The sequence below is a fragment of the Capra hircus genome, chromosome 10 (assembly GCF_001704415.2).
Source record: "Capra hircus breed San Clemente chromosome 10, ASM170441v1, whole genome shotgun sequence".
Taxonomy (NCBI): domain Eukaryota; kingdom Metazoa; phylum Chordata; class Mammalia; order Artiodactyla; family Bovidae; genus Capra; species Capra hircus.
In genome coordinates this window covers 79434476-79454910 of record NC_030817.1, presented here as the reverse complement: position 1 = coordinate 79454910, position 20435 = coordinate 79434476, and the positions used below count along the sequence as shown (strand labels likewise).

The 20435-nt window shown below is 51.1% G+C and overlaps 3 protein-coding genes across 8 annotated transcripts in view; 1 reads left to right on the top strand and 2 right to left on the bottom strand.

The window, feature by feature from the left end:
• On the bottom strand, positions 287-8731 carry MMP14 (matrix metallopeptidase 14). Its single transcript, NM_001285765.1, is given in 10 exon segments — positions 287-642; positions 1004-1119; positions 1567-1717; positions 1839-1977; positions 2357-2517; positions 2793-2954; positions 3503-3810; positions 4156-4278; positions 4540-4688; positions 8603-8731. Coding segments are annotated over 10 exon segments (1749 nt in total). The 5' UTR covers positions 8708-8731; the 3' UTR covers positions 287-307.
• Positions 10492-15440, bottom strand: MRPL52 (mitochondrial ribosomal protein L52). Of its 6 annotated transcripts, none has more exons than XM_005685271.3 (5): positions 15355-15438; positions 15190-15250; positions 15046-15113; positions 11406-11470; positions 10492-11040 (listed from the first exon to the last, which is right to left on the bottom strand). In XM_005685271.3, exons 1-5 carry the CDS (start codon positions 15380-15382, stop codon positions 10888-10890), a joined length of 375 nt encoding a protein of 124 aa, XP_005685328.1. In that variant the 5' UTR covers positions 15383-15438; the 3' UTR covers positions 10492-10887. The 6 variants fall into 6 exon arrangements, with proteins under 6 accessions (XP_005685328.1, XP_005685330.1, XP_005685329.1 ...); XM_005685273.3 differs by having other exon boundaries at positions 15370-15424; XM_005685272.3 differs by having other exon boundaries at positions 15190-15247; positions 15355-15413.
• Positions 20127-20435, top strand: part of SLC7A7 (solute carrier family 7 member 7) — a 34306-nt gene continuing 33997 nt past the window's right edge. The window contains exon 1 of the mRNA XM_013966889.2: positions 20127-20342. The gene's annotated coding sequence lies outside the window, so the exon portion shown is untranslated. The remainder of the gene's footprint in view (positions 20343-20435) is intronic.

Sequence of the window (20435 nt, the reverse complement as noted above, 5' to 3'; positions counted from 1 at the left end):
TCCTGCCTTCAAGTGCAGAGCCCAGACATTCAGATGGGGCTGAACACACACCAAGCCATGGGGGCCCCTGAGGGGCAGGGGCTGGGAGGGCGGCCCCTGCTCAGCCCCCCAGGGGGACCCATCTAGGGAAGAAGCAATGCCAGCGTGGAGGGTGGGAGAGGCCAGTCATGGGACAGAGAAAAAGGGACGGGGGAGGGCTGGGGCTGGGGCCGGGGCCGGGCGGGAGCAGCCCACCCACCACCACCTGCTGCCACTGGCCTTCAGAGGCAAAGTCCTCGTGGTAGGAGTGGGCGGGCGGCAGTGGGGGTCAGACCTTGTCCAGCAGGGAGCGCTGGCAATAGAGCAGTCGCTTGGGGGTCCCGTGCCGTCTGAAGAAGAAGACGGCGAGGCCCACCGCCAGCACCAGCAGCAGCAGCAGCACCGGGAGCACCACGGCAGCCGCGCTCACTGCCCCGCTGCCTTCCTCGTCCACCTCGATGATGATCACCTCCGTCTCCTCCTCAGTCCCCTCATCCGGCTGGCCCCCCGACGACGGGCAGCCCATCCAGTCCCGCAGGGCTGACTTGGGGTAGCCCGGCTCAACCTTCAGCTTCTGGTTGTTGAATTTCCAGTACTTGTTCCCCTTGTAGAAGTAAGTGAAGACTGCAGGGTCAGCAAGAGGGTGGCGTAGAAGCCGCGAGGTGGACGCGGTGTCCGGAGCAGAGCCAAAGAGAGAAGCAGAGGGGAAGAAAACCAGTAAGTGTGCGAGCCCGCTGAGCTCATCCCCTCACCTTTCTGAGCACCCGTCTCCTCAGCTGTGAAGCCAGGTAACTACAGCACCAGGCTCAGAGAGTGGGGCAGATCGAAGGGTCTGAAACGCAGGAAGCACTGAGGGCCCAGCACAGGGCTCCCCGGTTCTCAGCATCCTCCATTTTCTACCCAACGCTCTCGGTCTTTCGTCCTGCTCTTCCTTAACTCCCTGTTTCTGTCCTCCCTTCACCGACACCTCCCGTGCCCCTCTCACCTTCGTCGCTGCCCATGAACGACCCTCTGGGAGACTCAGGGATTCCTTCCCAGACCTTGATGTTTTTGGGGTATTCACTTTCCACTATCCTGAGCTCCTCGTTGAAACGGTAGTACCTAGAGGAGAGGCAGGGAAAGGAAGCGGCTTGACACTGGGCACATCCTCCGAGGGGAGTGACCTGGGACTGAATTCACCAGTGAGCAAAGGGTGGGGGACAGGGGTTTTGACTAATGAGGGCCTGGAACTGAAAGCAGCGGAAGCTGGGGGTGGAAGGGAGGGCCCAGGCTGCAAGGAGCCACCAGCAGCCCTTAATGACAGTGCCTGGCAGCTGGGGCGGAGGCATGGTGCTGGGGGCAGAAGGCGTCAAATGACCAGGTCTAAAATGATGGTGACCGGGTCATATCCCACTCACTCAGCACCCAATGGAGGCTGCCTGTTGCTAGGCAACAGCGGAGGCTCAGCCAGTGCCTTCTTCAGGGAGACATCTCGGGGGGCAAGTGGGTCTTCCACTAGAATTGAGGGAATCTGGTGGGTGGTGTGTGAGGAGGAAGGCGAGGTCTTACTTGTTTCCTCGGAAGAAATAGGTCTTTCCGTTGGGCATCCAGAAGAGAGCAGCATCAATCCTGTCAGTAGGCAGTCCTCGGCCCAGCTCCTTAATGTGCTTGGGGTAGCCAGGCTCCAGGGAAGCTTCGTCAAACACCCAGTGCTTGTCTCCTGGGGTGGGGAGGGGAGGGCAGGATCTCATTCCACCTGGGTCTTTGGAGGAGCCAAGTGGAACATGCTCCTTCAGGGAGCCCCGCCCACACCCAAAGACTACGGCAGAATGTCTGGTTACCTTTGAAGAAGACAAACTTGCCATCCTTCCTCTCATAGGCAGTGTTGATGGATGCGGGCAGGCCCCGCCAGAACTGGCCGATGGGCATGGGGTACCCATCCATCACCTGGTTTTTCCTCACGCGCCAGAACCAACGCTCCTGGGAGGCAGTTCATTCAGTCTTTAGCTTTGTCCTCCAGCTCAGTCCCCAAAACTCCCCCACTGCCTCAGTTTTATAGGTTGACATCCCTGGTGGCTCAGATGGTAAAGCGTCTGCCCACAATGCGGGAGACCTGGGTTCGATCCCTGGGTCAGGAAGATCTCCTGGAGAAGGCAATGGCAACCCACTCCAGTACTCTTGCCTTAAAATCCCAAGGATGGAGGAGCCTGGTAGGCTACAGTCCACGGGGTCACAGAGAGTCGGACACAACTGAGCAACTTCACTTTCACAGTGTTTCGTCCTCCTGCTTCTGTGCCCACCCTGCCACCCGGTCATAGAGCCCTTTTGTCCCCCACACCAGCCCACCTCTTCCTCTTACCTTGAAGACAAACATCTCCCCTCGAAGCATGGCCACGGTGTCAAAGTTCCCGTCACAGATGTTGGGCCCGTAGGTGGGATTTTTGGGCTTATCGGGGATGGAAGGCCTGGAGGTGGTCCTGGGTTGTGGGGGGATCTTGGTGGGGGATCCTGACTTACTCCCTGGAACATGAGGGGCATTTCAGACTTTGGCAGAGTAGGAGGAAAGGACAGACACATGGGCAGAAAACACCTTGCGGGGAGACTGAAGCAATCAGCTGGGAAAGGACAGAAAGGGTGGGGTCAAAAGTGGGGCCGATGGAGGTGGAGTCATGGGGCAGGGGTGGGGGAACGGGAAGACTGTAGGGCATGAGGGAGGGGGAAATGCCCAGGCCAGAGAGAGCTGGAGGAGACAAGCAGCAGAGAGAAAGGAGCAGATGCGGGCATAGGTTAGTTACCATAAAGTTGCTGGATGCCCCGGCGGTCGTCATCGGGCAGCACGAAGTTCTCTGTGTCCATCCACTGGTAAAAGGGCGCCATGATGGCCGAGGGATCGTTGGAATGCTCAAGGCCCAGGGCATGGCCCAGCTCGTGCACAGCCACCAGAAAGATGTCATTCCCTGGAGGGATGGGGCTGGTTATGATGGCAGCCTGGGTCCCTCCCCTCAGACTCGCTGCTTCCCCATCAAGTTTCACAGTGAAGCCTGCCTGCTAAATTTTCCACCCGAAGTGACCAAACCCTGAGTTCCAGACTCATATCTGGCAAATGAGGCACAAAGCCAGTCAGCAACTCCTCTGGGTAGAGGAGAGACTGGCTGGATCCCAGTTCCAGCGAGGGTTGTGTTAAGAGAAGCCGAGGTCCTATCTGGGCCTCAGTTTCTCCCAGGAGCCAGACATGACGTTTGCCTTGGAAAAGTGGCTGATGCAGACGCTTCAAAGTCTTTGACTGGGAAGTTAATTATTGGGCGAATGGAGGGACCAGATGTAAATAGGTCAAAACAGGATTCCTGCCTTCCTTGGAAGTCAGACCAGGAGGTCTCTGTGGTTCCCAACAAGCCCTGTGATTTGGGGGCGGGGGGTCCGAGTTTTGGGGAGGAGGCCAGAGAACCCGCATGCAAACGACTCTTGACTCTCTGAGGGATAAGAGACCCAGGGCTACCTTGCTCACCATTTAGATCCTCATTCCGGACAGTCCAGGGCTCGGCAGAGTCAAAGTGGGTGTCCCCTCCAATGTTGGGGCCTGGGAAGTAGGCATGGGCCAGGAAGCCGCCCTCGCCATCGAAAGGCGTGCTGTCACCATGGAAGCCCTCAGCAAAGAAGATCATGATGTCGGCCTGCTTCTCGTGGCCCTCACGGATGTAGGCATAGGGTACCTCTCGGAAGCGCAGTGGCGTGGCACTCTCCCACACTCGGAATGCCTTGCGGATGGCCTCAAATGTGGCATACTCGCCCACCTTGGGGGTGTAGTTCTGGATGCTGAGGTCCAGCCACGTGGGGAGAGGATGGGAGCGTGTTAGGGGCAAAACTCTCCTTCCCTGTACTCTCCCAGGTCTGACTGAGCCGCCCAGCCATCTTTGTCTGACCCGGCGCTTCCTGCTGTCTCACGATGCCTCTGCCCCAAGAACTGAGGGCCTTCTGGCCCTGGAATATACCCTCCAGGGACTGCACCTCTCTCCAGGATGGGAGCCATTTTCCTCCCTACTCCCAAGGATGCTTTGCAGGAACAGGGGTGAGTAGGGAAGGGGGCCTCTGAGTCTCTAAGCATCCCTGATAGGGAAGGGTAACGTGATGTGAGAAAGGCCACTTGCCTGTTGGACTCACCAGAAAGTGATCTCGTTATGCTGCCATTTGAGTCCCTGGATGGCATAGCGCTTCCTTCGAACATTGGCCTTGATTTCAGCCCCAAACTTGTCTGGAACACCACAGCGGGGGCGCCTCATGGCCCTGGGGTGGGTTGGAGTGTGGGGATTGTGGTCAGGAGAGTACATGAAAGAACGCCGGTCTTCAGAGGAGAGGGGGAATGTCTGGCCCCAGGGTCAGTGTGGGGAAGAGGTAAGATCATGAAGTTCGGGTGAGCAGAAGAGCGTCAGGATCATCTTGTGGGGATGAGGTGCAGGGGCAGGGCTAGGCATTCAGGTGGCAACCTCTCTGCTGTGTCACGTGGGTGGGTGCTGGGCAGAATTCCCGCTAGGTTCTAGCACTTACTTCATGGTGTCTGCATCAGCCTTGCCTGTCACTCGCAGACCGTAGAACCTCTGCATGGCAGCGATGGCAGCTGAGAGGGACTGGGGTGAGCGCTGTGTGTGGGTCCGCAGGTCTCCAGGGGGCAGGTAGCCATACTGCTGCAGCCAGGCCTGTGGGGAAAGGGGTGTGGCTTGGAGCATCCCCACCTGGCCCAAGGGGAGCCCCTGCCTCCTCACGGCACCTGGAACACATGCTTGGCTTGGCGTGGAAAGGGCCATGAGCTCCCAGCCTGGCTCTGGCAATGGGTCTGGAAGAACTCCCAGGCTGGACCCAAACTCTGGCCCAGGTCCTAGTATGGCTGATCCTCTTGGAGGGGTGGGGAGCCACAGCTCCGCGCTTTGGCTGTAACCCTTCTGATGGAAGCCCTGGTGTTTAATTGAGTTCTAGGATGTCTTCTAAGAGCCGAGATCCCTTCCAGCTCTCTCCTCCTCTGCCAGTGTTCTTGTAAATACTGCATGTTCTACCTGAGGCTAGGGTGTGTCCCATGGTAGATGGAGAAGGGAGAGGCTGAGGGGCTCCACTTTGAGGCCTGGCACCAGGTTCTCCTGGGACAGGCATGCCTCCAGGATATACACAGCTCTGAGATCTTTTTGGAAGGAGGGCAGAAAAGAAGCTAGGGCTCAGGCTGACTGCTGACAGAGGAAGCTGGGGTCTTTGGAGGTGGTGGGGATGTGACTAGACAAAGAGCCAGGATCCTGCCACTGTCTCTACCCAGGCAGCATGAGACCGAGGATTTGGGACCTAACATCCCATTTAAGGTTCTCAAAAGAGGAGTGGGAGATTGAGGTGGTGGTTAGCATTAGGGTGAGTGTTTTCTTTAGTATTTTGATTACTGTAATTTATTTCAGGTATGATTTGAATTGTTCATAATATAAAGGGAGGCATATTACCTTAACATACATTATATTTTTGGTGTTTGATTGAAAGGTACACACACTGCAAAACCCTGTTGAGGAAAAAGTCAGCCTTTATTCTAAGAACAATAGAGTGTTTTCCTAAGGTTGGAAAAGTAAAATGAGTCAAGTTATATATGGAACATAAACATGCTCAGAGCCTCGATGGGGAGATACTTCTAACCCTAACTCTAGTCCCTGCTCCAGCTTTGTTCTTAGAAGAGGCCAGGGTAGAGGGGCTGCAGCTTCCTGGGAAAGGAACTTGGAGCAGAGATGCATCCCCTACTCCAGGTCTTTAGGATGGCTCTGCATGTGACCCTTCCCTCCAGGGCCAGGCCTTAGGGATGGAGCAGTGCACTTGCATTGGGGCTGGGGGTGATTCAGGAGCAGCTGACTGGGGACCTGAGCCCGCAGGGACAAGAATTGCAACATGGTTCTGGGAAGTGATCCCCCAAGGCTGATGACGGGGAGTTAGGGATCAAGATGTAAACAACCCAGCTTTTCCTCAGCCAACAGGCCTGGCCAGAACAACCCCAGCACCACCCGCTCTGAGAGCCCCTCCTCGGGGTGGGGGAGGGGGAGCAAAGTTTAACCTCTGGGCAGCAGAGCAGGAGGCTCCTATCCCGGGCTGCTCTCTGGGGAAGCTCTAAACCTGCCCTGACCTGTGCTGACTGATGCCACAGCTAGTGCCTGCAGGAGACCTGCTGTGGCCCTGTGCCCAAGTATGCAGGAAACTCCCTCTGCCCCTGGCCTCACCTGTAGGGTAGTCACACCCCTGGGCTTATGCCCTCTGTTAGGGGAGCAGCTGCTTCAACTTTAAGAAAAGATGGGAATGGCCCACTGCTGTTGGAGCTGGCAGGAAGACGGAGGTCAGGCCCTGAAACCCTCAGGGGGGCAAAGCTCCTAAGGCAGGAGGACAGAAGGGAGGGCAGCAGAAAGGTGGGGGAAACCCACATCCGGGAGCTCTGGGATAAATCCCTCATTGTGAAGAGTCTTTCAAGGAGGCAGACAGGTCTGAATATTCACACCCATCAACCTCTACCCTATCCATATCCAGTAGAGAAAGGTGGGGACTTAGTCAAGAAAGGGACTTTCTGGAGTCGAGTGAGCCGCAAGTCCTGGAAAGGAAGTGCCCCCCATTCCTCTCCTCCTCCCAGGCCTAGGCTCTGAGCAAAGCAAGAACCACAGAGGAGACTATGAGGTCTGAACCACAGAAGAGAGGACTCTTGTGTCTGCGGCCCAGTGGGGGAAGGGCCGAGTGCCAGATTGGCCAAGGGGAGGAGAGGGCTGTCCATCCGGGAGCTGGTGCAGGACTCCAGAGGTGCTAGAAGGGAGACGGCGCCTGAGGCCCGGGCCATCCCAGCTCTCTCTCCCTCCAGACAGGCCCGGAGACAGAGCAACTCAGTAGGATCAGAGAACTCAGTTGGCTGGCTTTGTCTTGAAAATCGAGAGGTGCAAGGTATTCCCTTGGGGGAAGTCAAGGACAAGGAACCCCTTTCCACTCCTGGCCCACTTCTCTGGCCTAAGCATCCTGAAGAGGAGTTGGGGGAATCTCTGGCTCTTCTGCAGGCCCTGGATCCCAGCCTCTGGGCCTGCTCCTCCCTCCTTCTGCCTCCCATCCCTCCATGGCTCAGAAGCAAACGGTGGTTCTGGCATCGAGAATGCCCATGATCCACTTAAAACAGAGCCAGGTCTGCCGCCCCACCTCTGGGGGACCTAGTGGGGCAGGGAAGGGAAGGAAGGCAGGGCTGGCGAAGTTGGCAGCGGGAAGCCCCCCAGATGCCCAGGCTCCTTTTGTTAGGAGCTCTCCCCTTTAGGCCTCTGATGAAGACTCCAGGCCTGGAAACAGGGTGCCTCTTCCTGGACTAAATCAGGCTTAGTCCGGGCAGATTTTCACTCTTCCTGGTCGCCCCCTTCCGAGGGCCACACTTCTGTCAGCCTCAGATCCCTTCAGGACACAGAGAGTGTGTTCTTTCTGGAGAGGTTTCCTCCGGGGGTGGAACCAGAGCCGGGACAAGGAGGGAGGAAGCCAAGTCCAGATCCCCTCCCCCTGCTCAGGGGCCCTTCCCTGCCCCTCCCGACCGCACCCAGGCCCTGGCCGAGCTGAGTGGGTTGGGATGGCCCAAAATAAGAAACTGATCAAATCCGTCTCCCACCTTCACCCCAAAATAAAAGAGAGGGAGAGGAAAAACTTCCTCAGACAACTCCCACGCGGCTTCCTCCCGGGCCCGGTGGGCCAGCTTCGGGGTGGAGAGGCGGGGGCAACGGAGTCAGCGAAGACCTGTGCGGGCGCCTTGGACCAGGCCCTCACCCCGCTCCCCGTACAACACCCCCAAGTCTCCGTGCAATTAACACAAAAAAGCAATTAACCAAAAAGCCTAAAGGCGCCGAAGGGGGAGCGGGACGAGGAGGCGGCGGCCGGGTCGAGCCCCCAGCTCACAAGGAGAGCTTTGTGTGTCCGGAAACGCGGGCCAGGGCGCCAGCGCCGTGACCCTCGACGCCAGGGCTGCGGCCGGGACGCTGAGGGACCGCTCGCGGAGGCGGGGGTGGGTTGGGGGCCGGGGCCGCTCCGCCGTACGCCCCCGACCGCACCTGGCAGCCGATGTGTCCGAAGAGGGTCGGGACCGCCCGGGAGGCGGCGGCGGAGGGCGCAGCGTGGGGGGCCCGGGCCGCGATCCCCTGAGCCTCGCGGCCGGCCGAGCGCCTGCGAGCTGGAAAGTTGAACAACAAACTAGCACAGGACAAGAAACCAGGACAGCGCGGGCTCTGAGCGGAGTCCATATATTTATCAGGCTCCCGACCCGTTCCAGAGCTGAGCTTAGAGCCCAGGGGAGCTGGGGAGGGGTGGGGAGTGGGCTCCGGCTGGAAAGCTCTTCCAAGGAAAGGAACGGGACAGAAAGTCGGCAGCGCGCAGTGGGGTGGGGGGTGGTTGGAAGAGGCAAAGTCGATGGACTTGAAAGTTTGGAGATGAGGACGGAAGGGAGAGGAAGTGGAGAGGAAGGGGGAACCTGCAGGCCGGAGGAGCCGGCATCCCGAGCGCTCGCCCCTCCGATCCGGGGCTGTTCTCTTGGAGACCCCCGGGCTCGCCTCCCCGGGCGCGACTCCGGACAGGGCCGGAGGAGCTCACTTACTTCGGGGCTGAAGCTGCTCTGGGCAGAGCTGAGGGAGGCGAGCGCGGAGGCGAGCGTGAGCACGGGGAGCAGCAGGCTGCAGGCGGGTCGTGGGGCGGGAGACATGGTCCGCGACTGTCCGGGCAGCCGGGCCAAGCGGGCTCCGCGGCCGGGCCCAAGCCCTGGGGTCGCGCCGCCACTCCCTCGGGGCGCCTTTGTCTTCCGTAGGCACTGAATTTGGATGCCCAGAGCGCTGTCCACGTGGAGATGAGGGGATCGGTCTTGAAGACGCCTGTTTGCTCGTCCCCTCTTTCCCGTTTTTTGATCTTTCTTCTGCTTAGTCGGCGAACTGGATTGCGAGCCCTCTCTTGCTCTCTTCTCTGGTCCCTCCCTTCTCCCACAGCCTCCCTCCGCCCCCGCCCCTATGCCCTCCTTTCCCAGTGCGGACGTGGTTGTTTCAGCCTGAATCCAATTACAGCCAAAAGTCGGGTTAAAAAAAAAAAAAAACTCCTAAGTTGCCTTTCTGTGGTGGAGGCTGCCATCTGCAGGGGTTGAGGCCGAGAGCGGGGGGCTCGGGGGGGAGTCGGGACGGGATGTGGGACACTTTTTCCTTCTAAGCATATTTTGGGTGGCTTGATTCCTCTGCTTTCAGCATTTGTCTCACTTCCGTGGGAAGCGCTAGGCTCAGTAGTGGGGCAAACATGGAGCTCAGTCTGGGATGGTGGTGGTGGGGTCTTCCATGTTCAACAGACCTGGTTTGGGGGTTCGTCTGCTGGGACCTGTGGCTTGACCATACCGAATTTTTTGTCCCTTATTCTTGACAACCACCTGTCCCTCCCCTGCAGGGGGTTGTGGGGGGGAATGCAACAATAACAAAATGCAACTACCCACTGATAAATCCCACCACATTGGATCTGGGGGTCCTGTCTTTGTAGAAAGACACACGTGCTCCCTTTATTATTGTCCTTTGTGATCTATTGCCCCTTAAACTACAGCGGGAAAGGGGTGCAAGGCCATGGTATCTGGGGAAAGACAAATGAAGTTTGGTAAGATTGCAGAAAAGAGGGGCTGGGAGTCAGGACTATGGGGGTTCCACCTCTACACTGGAAAAGGAGATGGTCCCTTAGAGAGCATACCCTCCTCCTTCAAGGGCGGCCTAGACTCAGAACAAAAGATGGAGGTATGTAGAGAAGGGGGAGGGCCGGCCAGAGCAGGCAGTGGGAATGGGAGGCAGATAAGAGGTTGAAGGCTAGATCTGGAAAAGCAACACAACAGAAGCAGGAAAAGTGTGGGAGACAGAAAAGTCGACCATCAGCAAAATCTAAGATCCAAGAATTGCACTGGTCAGCCAGAGAGGAAGGAGGTAGTGGGGGGCAGGGGTGGAGAAGAGGGGAGGGAAAACAAGGGAAGGAATAAAGGAGGCTGGACAGAAATTATTTCAGGTAGAAAGTTCCATAAATCCTAGAGATCCAGGAACTATCACATTTTGTGGCAGGAAAATGGAAAAGTCCAGTACTCTGTACTGTTATGGCTACTTTTTCTCTCAGAAATCCATGGGAGGAGCCATGACCAATAAAATGAAAGGTTTCCCGGGGCCTGTGCAGCTAAGGGACTTAGGGAAGTACATGGTGGCTACTAGGTGCCCATTACACAGTAACTGTTTGGGGACTGAGCACCTCAGGGCTCCCCTACACAAATGGAAGTCGGGAAATCTGGACCAACCAACCTTTGGAATTCAGTCAGAACCACAGAAACCTCAGGATCCAACTCTTCAGCAGAACATGCAACACCCAAGCTGGCTCTTCCCTTGTCTGCCTTCCCAGTGGGAGTATCCTCTAGGGCCAGCTATCTGAAGTGTAGGAAAACTGATACTATTTTCTTGCCAAAAAGTAGATCTCAGCTGGAAAGCCTTTTTCATCAAAACGTTTATTAAATGCATTACTGCATGTGGCCTCAACTGTGTATGGGCTGTTAAAGGCTTGAGTGCCTGGCTAAAACCAGGAAAACTGTTGCCCCCTTTTTCATGTTTGCAGAGCAGCTACTACTGCTCATAGCTGGGCCAGTATGGCTTGTAAAAGAGGGAGTAAATACTCCAGAGCAAGATTCTGCTGAACTGGAATGGAGCTGGGGGTGAGGGGACTGAGTCAACCCTTCCAGGCAGTGGTTTTATAGCCCGTTCTTCTTGGTATCCATCCTTTTGCCCTGATGGGGAACATAAGCCCCTTTCTTCTGGCAGGGAAGACACATCCAGGTACTAGAAAAGAAAGCCAGAGACAGGCTTGGGAAGGGAGACAGGAGTTGCTTTTTTATTGACTTGGTCCTGGGTTTTGTAGTAGAGCCCCTTTGGGTTTAAGAGCATTCTGCTGCTTCCTTTTTTCTTCCTGCAACTTCTCCTGCTGTCTGAGCTGCCATGCCTGTAATCCAGCATCCATTTCCTGTGACAGCAGTACAACTCGTCTCTGAAACAGACAGGAAAACAGTGTGGATAACATCTGGGGCTTGAGCTCTGCACCATATATCCTTTCATTCACAGATCAAAGTCAGGTTTCGGCTGGAAAGTGACACCACTGACTGGGGAAGGGGTGGAACAAGGTCCTGGGCTGGCAAGCAGGAGGAAGGAAGCAAAATGGGTGTCTCCCATTGGTTCCTGCCCTAGGAGTGCCCCAGTCTATTCTCCCTTCTTACAGTACTGCTAAAACCTTCAGTGCATAAAACCTCCAAGTGAGCAGTACGTGTCAGCTTAGGTGCCAACTCAGGACAAATTGCAATTTAAATGTTCTCCAGCCAGTTACAGTTTGTCCTGGCTGGAGATCTAGCCACTCACCGCAAACTTTTCCCTTTGGGCTTTTCTTCGAAGCTGGCCTTTCATTGGAGGAGCAGGGCGGCCATCTGCAGATAGAAGTGAAAGGAAAGGCAAGTGTTAAAGCCTACAGTACCCTGGCCAAGTGGCTGTGACAGCAAAAGAGGGAAGAACCAATCTCAAGCTCCTCTCTTCTATTTCATACCCACTGTAGCTGCATTCCCGTAGAAAACTTCCTTCGTCTTCAACGGTGAAGTATGCCAGGACCACCAAGAAGCAGCTCCTAGGCATGTTCCTACTCTACTTTCCCCTCAGCCTAGAATTCAAGGCCCTTTGTGATGCTGAATCTCCTGTTTTATCTTCAGAAACCCTCCACTCAAGCAACTGGATTATTATTATACTCACCACTGAGTCCTTGCTGAATTCTATCTCACTCCATAATGAAATATCCTCTTTTCCTTTCCTTTCAGCCAAATTCTCATTGTTAGGCCTACCCCTAGCCCTACTTGTCCCAGAATCCCTTCTCTAACCTCTTCAACTCTGTCACTCTCTTCTGAAACAAATGCATCTCCATCATTTAATATTTATCTATCTGGGGACATTTAAGGGCTATATGCAGGTCAGGAAGCAACAGTTAGAACTGGACATGGAACAACAGACTGGTTCCAAATAGGAAAAGGAGTACGTCAAGGCTGTATATTGTCACACTGCTTATTTAACTTTTATGCAGAGTACATCATGCGAAACGCTGAGCTGGAAGAAGCACAAGCTGGAATCAAGACTGCCGGGAGAAATATCAATAACCTCAGATATGCAGATGATACCACCCTTACGGCAGGAAGTGTAGAGGAACTAAAAAGCCTCTTGATGAAAGTGAAAGAGGAGAGTGAAAAAGTTGGCTTAAAGCTCAACGTTCAGAAAACTAAGATCATGGCACCTGGTCCCATCACTTCATGGGAAATAGATGGGGAAACAGTGGAAACAGTGTTAGACTTTATTTTTTTGGGCTCCAAAATCACTGCAGATGGTGACTGCAGCCATGAAATTAAAAGATGCTTTCTCCTTGGAAGGAAAGTTATGACCAACCTAGATAGCATATTCAAAAGCAGAGACATTACTTTTCCAACAAAGGTCCGTCTAGTCAAGGCTATGGTTTTTCCAGTGGTCATGTATGGATATGAGAGTTGGACTGTGAAGAAAGCTGAGTGCCAAAGAATTGATGCTTTTGAACTGTGGTGCTGGAGGAGACTCTTGAGAGTCCTTTGGACTACAAGGAGATCCAACCAGTCCATCCTAAAGGAGATCAGTCCTGGGTGTTCATTGGAAGGACTGATGCTAAAGCTGAAACTCCAATACTGGCCACCTCATGCGAAGAGTTGACTCACTGGAAAAGACTCTGATGCTGGGAGGGATTGGGGGCAGGAGGACAAGGGGACGACAGAGGATGAGATGGCTGGATGGCATCACCAACTCGATGGACATGAGTTTGAGTGAACTCTGGGAGTTGGTGATGGACAAGGACCCCTGGCATGCTGCCATTCATGGGGTCGCAAAGAGTTGGACACGACTGAGCGACTGAACTGAATTGAACTGAAGGGCTTCCCTGTAGCTCAGACAGGAAAGAATCTGTCTGCAGTGCAGGAGACCTGGGTTTGATCTCCGGCTCAGGAAGATCCCCTGGAGAAAGGAATGGCAATCCACTCCAGTATCCTTGCCTGGAGAATCCCATGGACAGAGGAACCTACTACTTGGGGACATTTACTGTACTACTGATTATTTTTAGTCTTATTTAGCTATCTCAAATTCTTCTGGAAAGGGGCAGAGCATTGAAATATTAATTAATCTTTAAAATGTCATGCTTTGTTTTACCAGCTAAGACTTTAAGTTCCTTGGGATCAAGGACTATATCCCTTACTTTCACTGTAATATAAATAGTGTAGGCATATAATAAAAATCTCATAATCATCTGCTGATTTGCTGGAAAAAAGAAAAATGCAGTATCCTGATCTCAAGTAGTTTATAACGGAGAATAAAAGGATACTTTCTACAAAGAAACAGAGTGAAAATGCTGCCAAAGTTCGAAGGCAAGACAAATAGATATTATTCATCAAGAAAGGGAACCAATATTGTGTACATCAGGTGTTTTACACTGGATGTTTCATTTTCTCCTTACAAGAACCACCTGAGATAGGTATCCTTTCACAGAAGTGAAAACTGAGAGATACAATTAAGTAACTTGTCCAAGACCATAAAGTTAGCAAGTAGAGAAGCAAGCCTGGATTAAGAATCAACTCTAGGACTTTCCTGGTGGTTCAGTGGTTAAGAATCCGATTTCCAATGCAGGGGACATGCTGTGGGGCAACTAAGCCCGTGCTGTGCCACAATAGGAGCTAAGATCCCATGTGTCTTGAGGCCAAAAAACAAAAAGTAAAAAACCACCAAGACATAAAAAAACAGAAACAATACTGTAACAAATTCAATAAAGACTTTAAAAATGGTCCGCATTAAAAAATTTTTTTTAAAATCAATTTCCAGTCCTTCCAATATTTCAAGAAATCCTAGACTTCCTACAGTAAATAACAAGTAGAAAAAATCTTCACCATCCTCTGCAGCCACCACATATCTGATTAACCAGGTTTATATCCCTATAAATGGCAACCCTCTCCAGGACTCTTGCCTGGAGAATTCTAAGGACAGAGGAGCCTGGCGGACTAGAGATCGCAAAGAGTGAGACAGGACTGTGTGACTGAATTTCACTATTTTTCTTCATACTCCTATAAACTATACTCCATGCTGTTGAAGGGGGCCTGGTCTCTGCCCAGTTCTAGTCTTGGCTTTGCTATTACCTAGATGTGTGCTCCCAGGCAATTTACTTCTTTAGGCCTCAATTTTCCCACCTCTGAACTGGAGTTCCAGTGGAGTGGGGAATGGCTTCAGCTTTTCTAAGGTCCTTCTTTTTTAGGGCTTTTTTTTTTTTTTTTAAAGGAAGAAAGTTTTCCCAAAGGGAACCCGCCATGCTCTGCCCTCACACTTCTAAGCCTCTCTCAGAGAATCATTTAGGCAGCCTTTCAAAGAGCTCTCCCTGCATTTGGTAACAAACTCTCAACAATGTACTGCTCACACAGAAGGCCAGTTCTTTGTAACTATCTAAAAATTTTTATTATTTACTTGGCTGTACCAGGTCTTAGTTGTGGGTGGCCCGCCCCATCTTTAGCTCCTGCAAGCAAACTCTCAGTTGTGGCACGTGGGATTTAGTTCCCCAATCAGATCGAACCCAGGCTCCCTGCATTGGGAGCACGGAGTCCTCGCCACTAAACCACCAGTGAAGTCCCCTTCCTAACTTTGAAAAAAATCACGTCCCTCTTTGACAACACAAAGTCTTGTCTCTCCCCGGTGACCCCCTAAATCAGAATTATTTTCTGCTTATCCCCACAAGCCGAGAGGTTCAGTCCAGCTTTCCTTTCCACAGGTGTAGTTTAATTCACAAAGTAAACAGCAGGGCTTCTTCCCTCCCAACGCCAAACACAAAGTTCAGTAAGTTGTCCGCTCAGACACACCTCCACTTTGACACTCCTTCCCCCCACTCCCCGCTCCGCTACTTCCAGGGGCGTTCCCGCAAGTTGAAAATCTCCGAAGTGGAGTTAACTGTCAGATCAGCGCTCACCCGCGTACGACCAGTCTGGGAGCTCCGTAAGGGGGCCGTAGCCGGAGGGGTTGGCAGCAAGGCCCTGCCTGGATGGAGAAAAACAGTTCGGTGAGGACTCAGGCCAACTTCTGGCCCCCCAGTTTCTTCCAGACGGGCACTCACCGGAGTCGCCACTGGCTGCCTGCCCGAGCCACGGCGCCGCAGTGCAGCCTCCGGACACCTGCTGGGAAAACGGGGCAGAGCTGGGAGAGAGGCCGCGCAGCCAGCCCAGGGATCCGCGGCCCGCCCCGGCAAACTCCGGAGCCCACCGACCTCACACCCACTTACTAGAGAGCAGCATACCCAAAGCAGCCATGCTGAGGCGCAGGAGCCGGAAGTGGGCGTGGCCTCGTTGGCCACGCGCGACGCTGCGCGGGAAGCAGGAAGTCGCCATCTTGAATCTAGTTTTCAAACACGGGCCCCGCCATCTTGGCTCATCGTACGGAAGAGAGGGGCAAAACTGCTTCCAGGGTGTGTTGGGGGAGAGCGGTTATTCTGAGTATGTGTTCTTAGTGTTGGGTACGACTTTGTGGAAGTCGCGTCCTCCCAAACGAAACCATTCTGAACTGTTTTCCCACAGCCTTCTATCTCCTCGCTGTGGTCACTAATCCATTGAAATTTATCTCAGTTGAGTAACATCCACGTGACCTCATTCTGTCTTGTAGCATCACTGTAACATGTTTTCCTCAGCCGGAGTGAAATCTACAGTGTAGGGTTTCAGTTTTCACTCATTTATCAAAGTTGAAGAGCTTAACATGTGAAGAGCACTGTAGTCAGTGTGGAGAGCAAAGCAAAGGTCCCTATTCGGATACAGCGCCAAGTCTAGAGAAAGAGAGAGGACAGTAATCATACACATTCCAGTAATATTATAGCTGAGATGAGTACTGGGAAGGGAAGTAGGTGTTTGCTTGTAAGCATATGAAAACTTGATCTGGAGTATAGTGTCAAAGAAGGCTTTCTAGAGGAAGCCGAATTGGCGCTAAGCTCTGATTCCATTTTTATAAAGCTACCACCGCACATTGTGTAATATCCATGCAAAAGCCTTGTGAGGCAGGTACTAATAAGTGGCAAACCCAGATCCCGTGGCTTCTTCCCTCTTTCTTTATTTTAAATCACTTACAGACACACTTTTATTGTGCTTTGCAAGTACTGCATTTTGTACAAACTGAAGGTTTGTAGCAACATTGCATAGAACATCTTATAAGTGCCAGATTTTTCAAAGAGTGTTCATTCACTTCGTGCCTCCGTGTCATGTTTTGGTAATTCTTGAAATATTTCAAGCTTTGGCATTACTGTTAAGGGAACTGTGACCAGTGATCTTTGATGTTACACTTGTAATGTGTTTTGACATTTTTTAGCACTTTTTCAATAAATTTTTTTTTTTTTAAAGACATAATGATAGGGAGAGAGTGATGGAGAGAAGCCTGGAGTGCTGTAGATCATGGAGTTGCAACGAGTCGGACACGACTGAACAATAACAACAAACGCTAGTCACACTTAATAGACCGTAATGTAGTGTAAATGTAACCTTACATGTCCTGGGAGACTGAAAAATTCATGTCATTGTCTTTATTGTGATATTTCTTTTATTATGGTGGTCTGAACCTGAACTATCTTGAGGTATGCCTGTACTTACCCTGGGGAAGTCATTTATCTTTAATTTCTTCATTGACAAAAAAGCTGAATATATCACATTTATGAAAACATTTTAAAAATGATAACGTAAGTGAAAGTGCTATAAAAATGGTGAAGCTTTTACAGAAGTGTCCATTACTCTTGTGCTAGGCTAGACACTTAAATACATGCTGACTGGGGAAACCTGAGGGAGTGGTGTAATGGTCTATCTGGAAGTTTATCATTTCCTTCTGCAAGACTGGGAAGTTTTTCCACAGGAGGTGGCTCTGAACTGCACTTTGAAAGAGGGGAAGGGTGGATCCTGGTTTAAGAAATAAAAGGCAGCTGTTTGGATAACAATAAGAATGGTATAGGGAGGGCTGACTAGAAAAAAGGATGAGAATAAAATAACCTTGGCTATAAGCCAATGGATGGACCCAAAAACTTAGCAAGGGAAGTAAGAAAATAGAGTACCACTACCATTTTACATTTGTACACTTAATTTTCAGTTATCAAAACTTCTGTATAAATGATAAAAGCACTTCTATTTAAAATTTCATAATAAACCTATAAAGTAGAGAATACAGATCAGGAAGCAGTCACTATGGAGATGGCTTGTAATTTTCAGAGATCAGGAAATTGAACCAAAACGTGGCTGTGGATTTTACAGTTGCAACAATGACTGAGTAACACCTTTCCCAAGCCACCCTCCATGTGTCTGGCTGGTTCTGAGAGGCAGCTGAGGCAGACAGCACTGAAATCCCATTACATAATTTACAGTTGGAGAATCAAGTAGTAGAAACCAAGGGCTGGAAAAATAAAGTCGGTGTTAACATTCAAGATTCATAGGAAAGCAGGCTGGTACTACCATCAACACTATATAAAGAAGTTAAACCAGCCTAACTCATACACTATGGGTATAAAATCATAGAAGAGGTCACATGCATTAAGGTGAACTGATAATGTAGATGATAATTTCTCCAAAGACATACGGATAGCTAATAAACACATGAAGAGATGCTCACCATCACTCACTAGAGAAATGCAAATCAAAACTACAATGATAAATCATCTCACACTAGACAGAATTGCCGTAATCAAAAAATCCACAAACAATAAGTCCTGGAGAGTGTGTGAAGAAAAGGGAACCCTCCTGCACTGCTGATGGGAATATAAATTGATATAGTCACTATGGAAGACAGTATGGAAGTGCCTTAAAAAACTAGGAATAAAACCACCATACGACCCAGCAATACCACTTCTAGGTATGTACCCTGAAGAAACCAAAACTGAAAAAGACACATGTACCCCAATGTTCGTTGCTGCACTATTTACAACAGCTAAGACATGGAAACAACCTAGATGTCCTTCGACAGATGAATGGATAAAGAAGTTGTGGTACATATACACAATGGAATATCACTCAGCCATTAAAAGGAACACATTTGAGTCAGGTCTAATGAGGTGGATGAACCTAGAACCTATTATATGGAGTGAAGTAGGTCAGAAAGAGAAAAATATCTATTAACACATATATATGACTTCTAGATGGATGGTACTGATGAAACGTCTCAGAGCAGCAATGGAGACACAGACATAGAGAACAGACTTATGGACAAGGGTGGGGGAAAAGAGGGAGAAGGTGAGATGAATAGAGTATGGAAGAATATACACTAACAGGTGTAAATAGAAAGCCAATGGGAATGACTCAGGGAACTCAGACTGGGGCTCTGTAACAACCTAGAGGGGTGGGAATGGGCAGGAGGTGGGAGAGAGATTCAAGAGTGAGGGGGCATATGTACACCTATGGTTAATTCATGTTAATGTATGACATAAATCAAATCAAATTGTAAAGAAATCACCAGAGATAGATAAATGTTAGAAAAAAATGTAGACAGTATGAACTCCACATGCAAAAGTGAACACATGTACTAGTTTAATAGCTGAGGGAGTCGAGGAGCCAGGGCAGGAGGATTTCAGGGCAGGATGGGAAGCTAAATCTGAAAAACTGGGGAATGTGGGAGGGGAAAGGTCTTTGGAAGGAAGATAAGTTCAGCCTTTGACGCGGTTAGAGTGATGTGGCAGGGGGATAATCTGTGGGTTGTAAATAGCAGGAAATAGGTGTTAGGATTTTGAGAGAGAGAGAAAGAGAACTCTAGGTGCTGACAGCTAACATCATCAGCATTCTCAGGGACCTTATGGAACACTGTTGTGGGGGTGGGGGAGGGGTTTGGCACTTGGACAGCACTCTTCAGTGACTTCAACCAGGCTCTAAGCCACAGGAAAGCGGCTGCATCATCCCCTAACTCAAAGTCTTTCAACCTCTGGACTTCATCTGACAAAAGCTGGAGGTAACAATGGTGAGAAATATCAGGAATCTGAGCTCCATGTCTTTCCCCTTAAAGTCCTTTGCCTCTCAAGGGCGTCACACCATGGCCTGTATTTGGCATTAACATTTTGTTTAACCACTGATGTTTTTATCCAACACGTTTACTCGTTTATTCAAATATCGTTCTGTCAGGTCTGTATACAGTAATTTCTGTACAAGTGCACTGAGAATTTTGGTTCTTTTTAAACTGTTGTGATTAATAATGATGACTTTGGAGAAAAAACATAAGTAAGGCTGACTCTGGGTGGCTAATTCCACCTCATTTTGCAACCTCTTCCCCTTTCAGCATTCGGTGACTAAATTCTAAGATTGAAGAAGAGCAAACTATTTAGGAAGTTTGTTTCACATTCCTTCTTAGGACAGCTCAAGAAAGATCTAAATCACTGTCACTCTATACAAGAACTGTGGGAACTGACAGTCATAAACCACCCACTCACACAATACATAGCTTTGCATATTATTTCCTTATTGCTTATTTAATTTATTGTAACATATTCCTTTTCTTTTACCATGGCTGTTAATTCCTTGCTCATTCAGTATAGGCTAAATTGTGTGTTAAATGCCCCAGCTTCAACATGGGTAAATTATAACCTCAGGGCTACACTCTTTTTTTCTTGCCTTGTCCCTGTGAAGTCTCTTAAGCTATGTGCTTTTCCATCAGACAGGCCTTGAAGGTGGGTGGTTCGCTATGAATCTCTGCAGCGAATATTTGGCTTTAAAATATGCCAAAGCTGGACTGTCCATAAGGTATACAAAAGGAAATTGTATTATTTACAAGTCATCTTTTAGTTTTAATACCTGGTGAAACATTTCTAGATTCCTTTCCTTGAATTAGCCCAGCAACTCCCTCTTTTACTGGGTCCAAGAAAGGTGCGGTGGGGACTCCAGCCTCTGCTCGGACATCTTCGGTTACGTGCTGCCTCCTGGCGGCGGCTCTACGGCCTGACACCTTCCAGCCGGGTGGAGACCACTTGCTTTAATTTGGGATCTCGAAGCTGACGCAACAGCTTCCCCGAAGGGCGGAGAGTTGAGTCGCCCTTCCGGGAGACCCCTCCCCTGGCTCCTAGGGGGAACGTCTCCCACCCCTCCCCCACGGGGCTTTGCGGTCCAGAGTCCCTCCGGACTTTCAGCAGAGAACGTCTCGGGGCTGGAGGCAGGGTTGCCAGGGTTTGGGGCCCTCGCCCAGACCCTCCTCGGGCCCAAGAGCTCGAGCTGGATTGGGAGGGAGGGAAGAGGAAGCTGAGCGCTCGTGGGGCGGAGGACGCCTCTAAGGGTATCCGCGGTCATTTTCATTTCCCAAGGGCAGCGCAGCTCTGGCTGAGCGAGGACAGGGCAGGGGAGCGGGTTGCGAGGCCTCTCGGTTCCC

What these genes read in the sequence shown, in the direction of transcription:
- MRPL52 (XM_005685271.3), bottom strand. Translation starts at nt 15,382, where the DNA reads ATGGCTGCTTTGGGTATGCTGCTCTCTA. An exon ending in CCCAGACTGGTCGTACGCGG is followed by an intron (nt 11,471 to 15,045) that starts GTGAGCGCTGAT and finishes TTCTATCTGCAG; the next exon opens with ATGGCCGCCCTGCTCCTCCA. An exon ending in CCCAAAGGGAAAAGTTTGCG is followed by an intron (nt 11,041 to 11,405) that starts GTGAGTGGCTAG and finishes TGTCTGTTTCAG; the next exon opens with AGACGAGTTGTACTGCTGTC.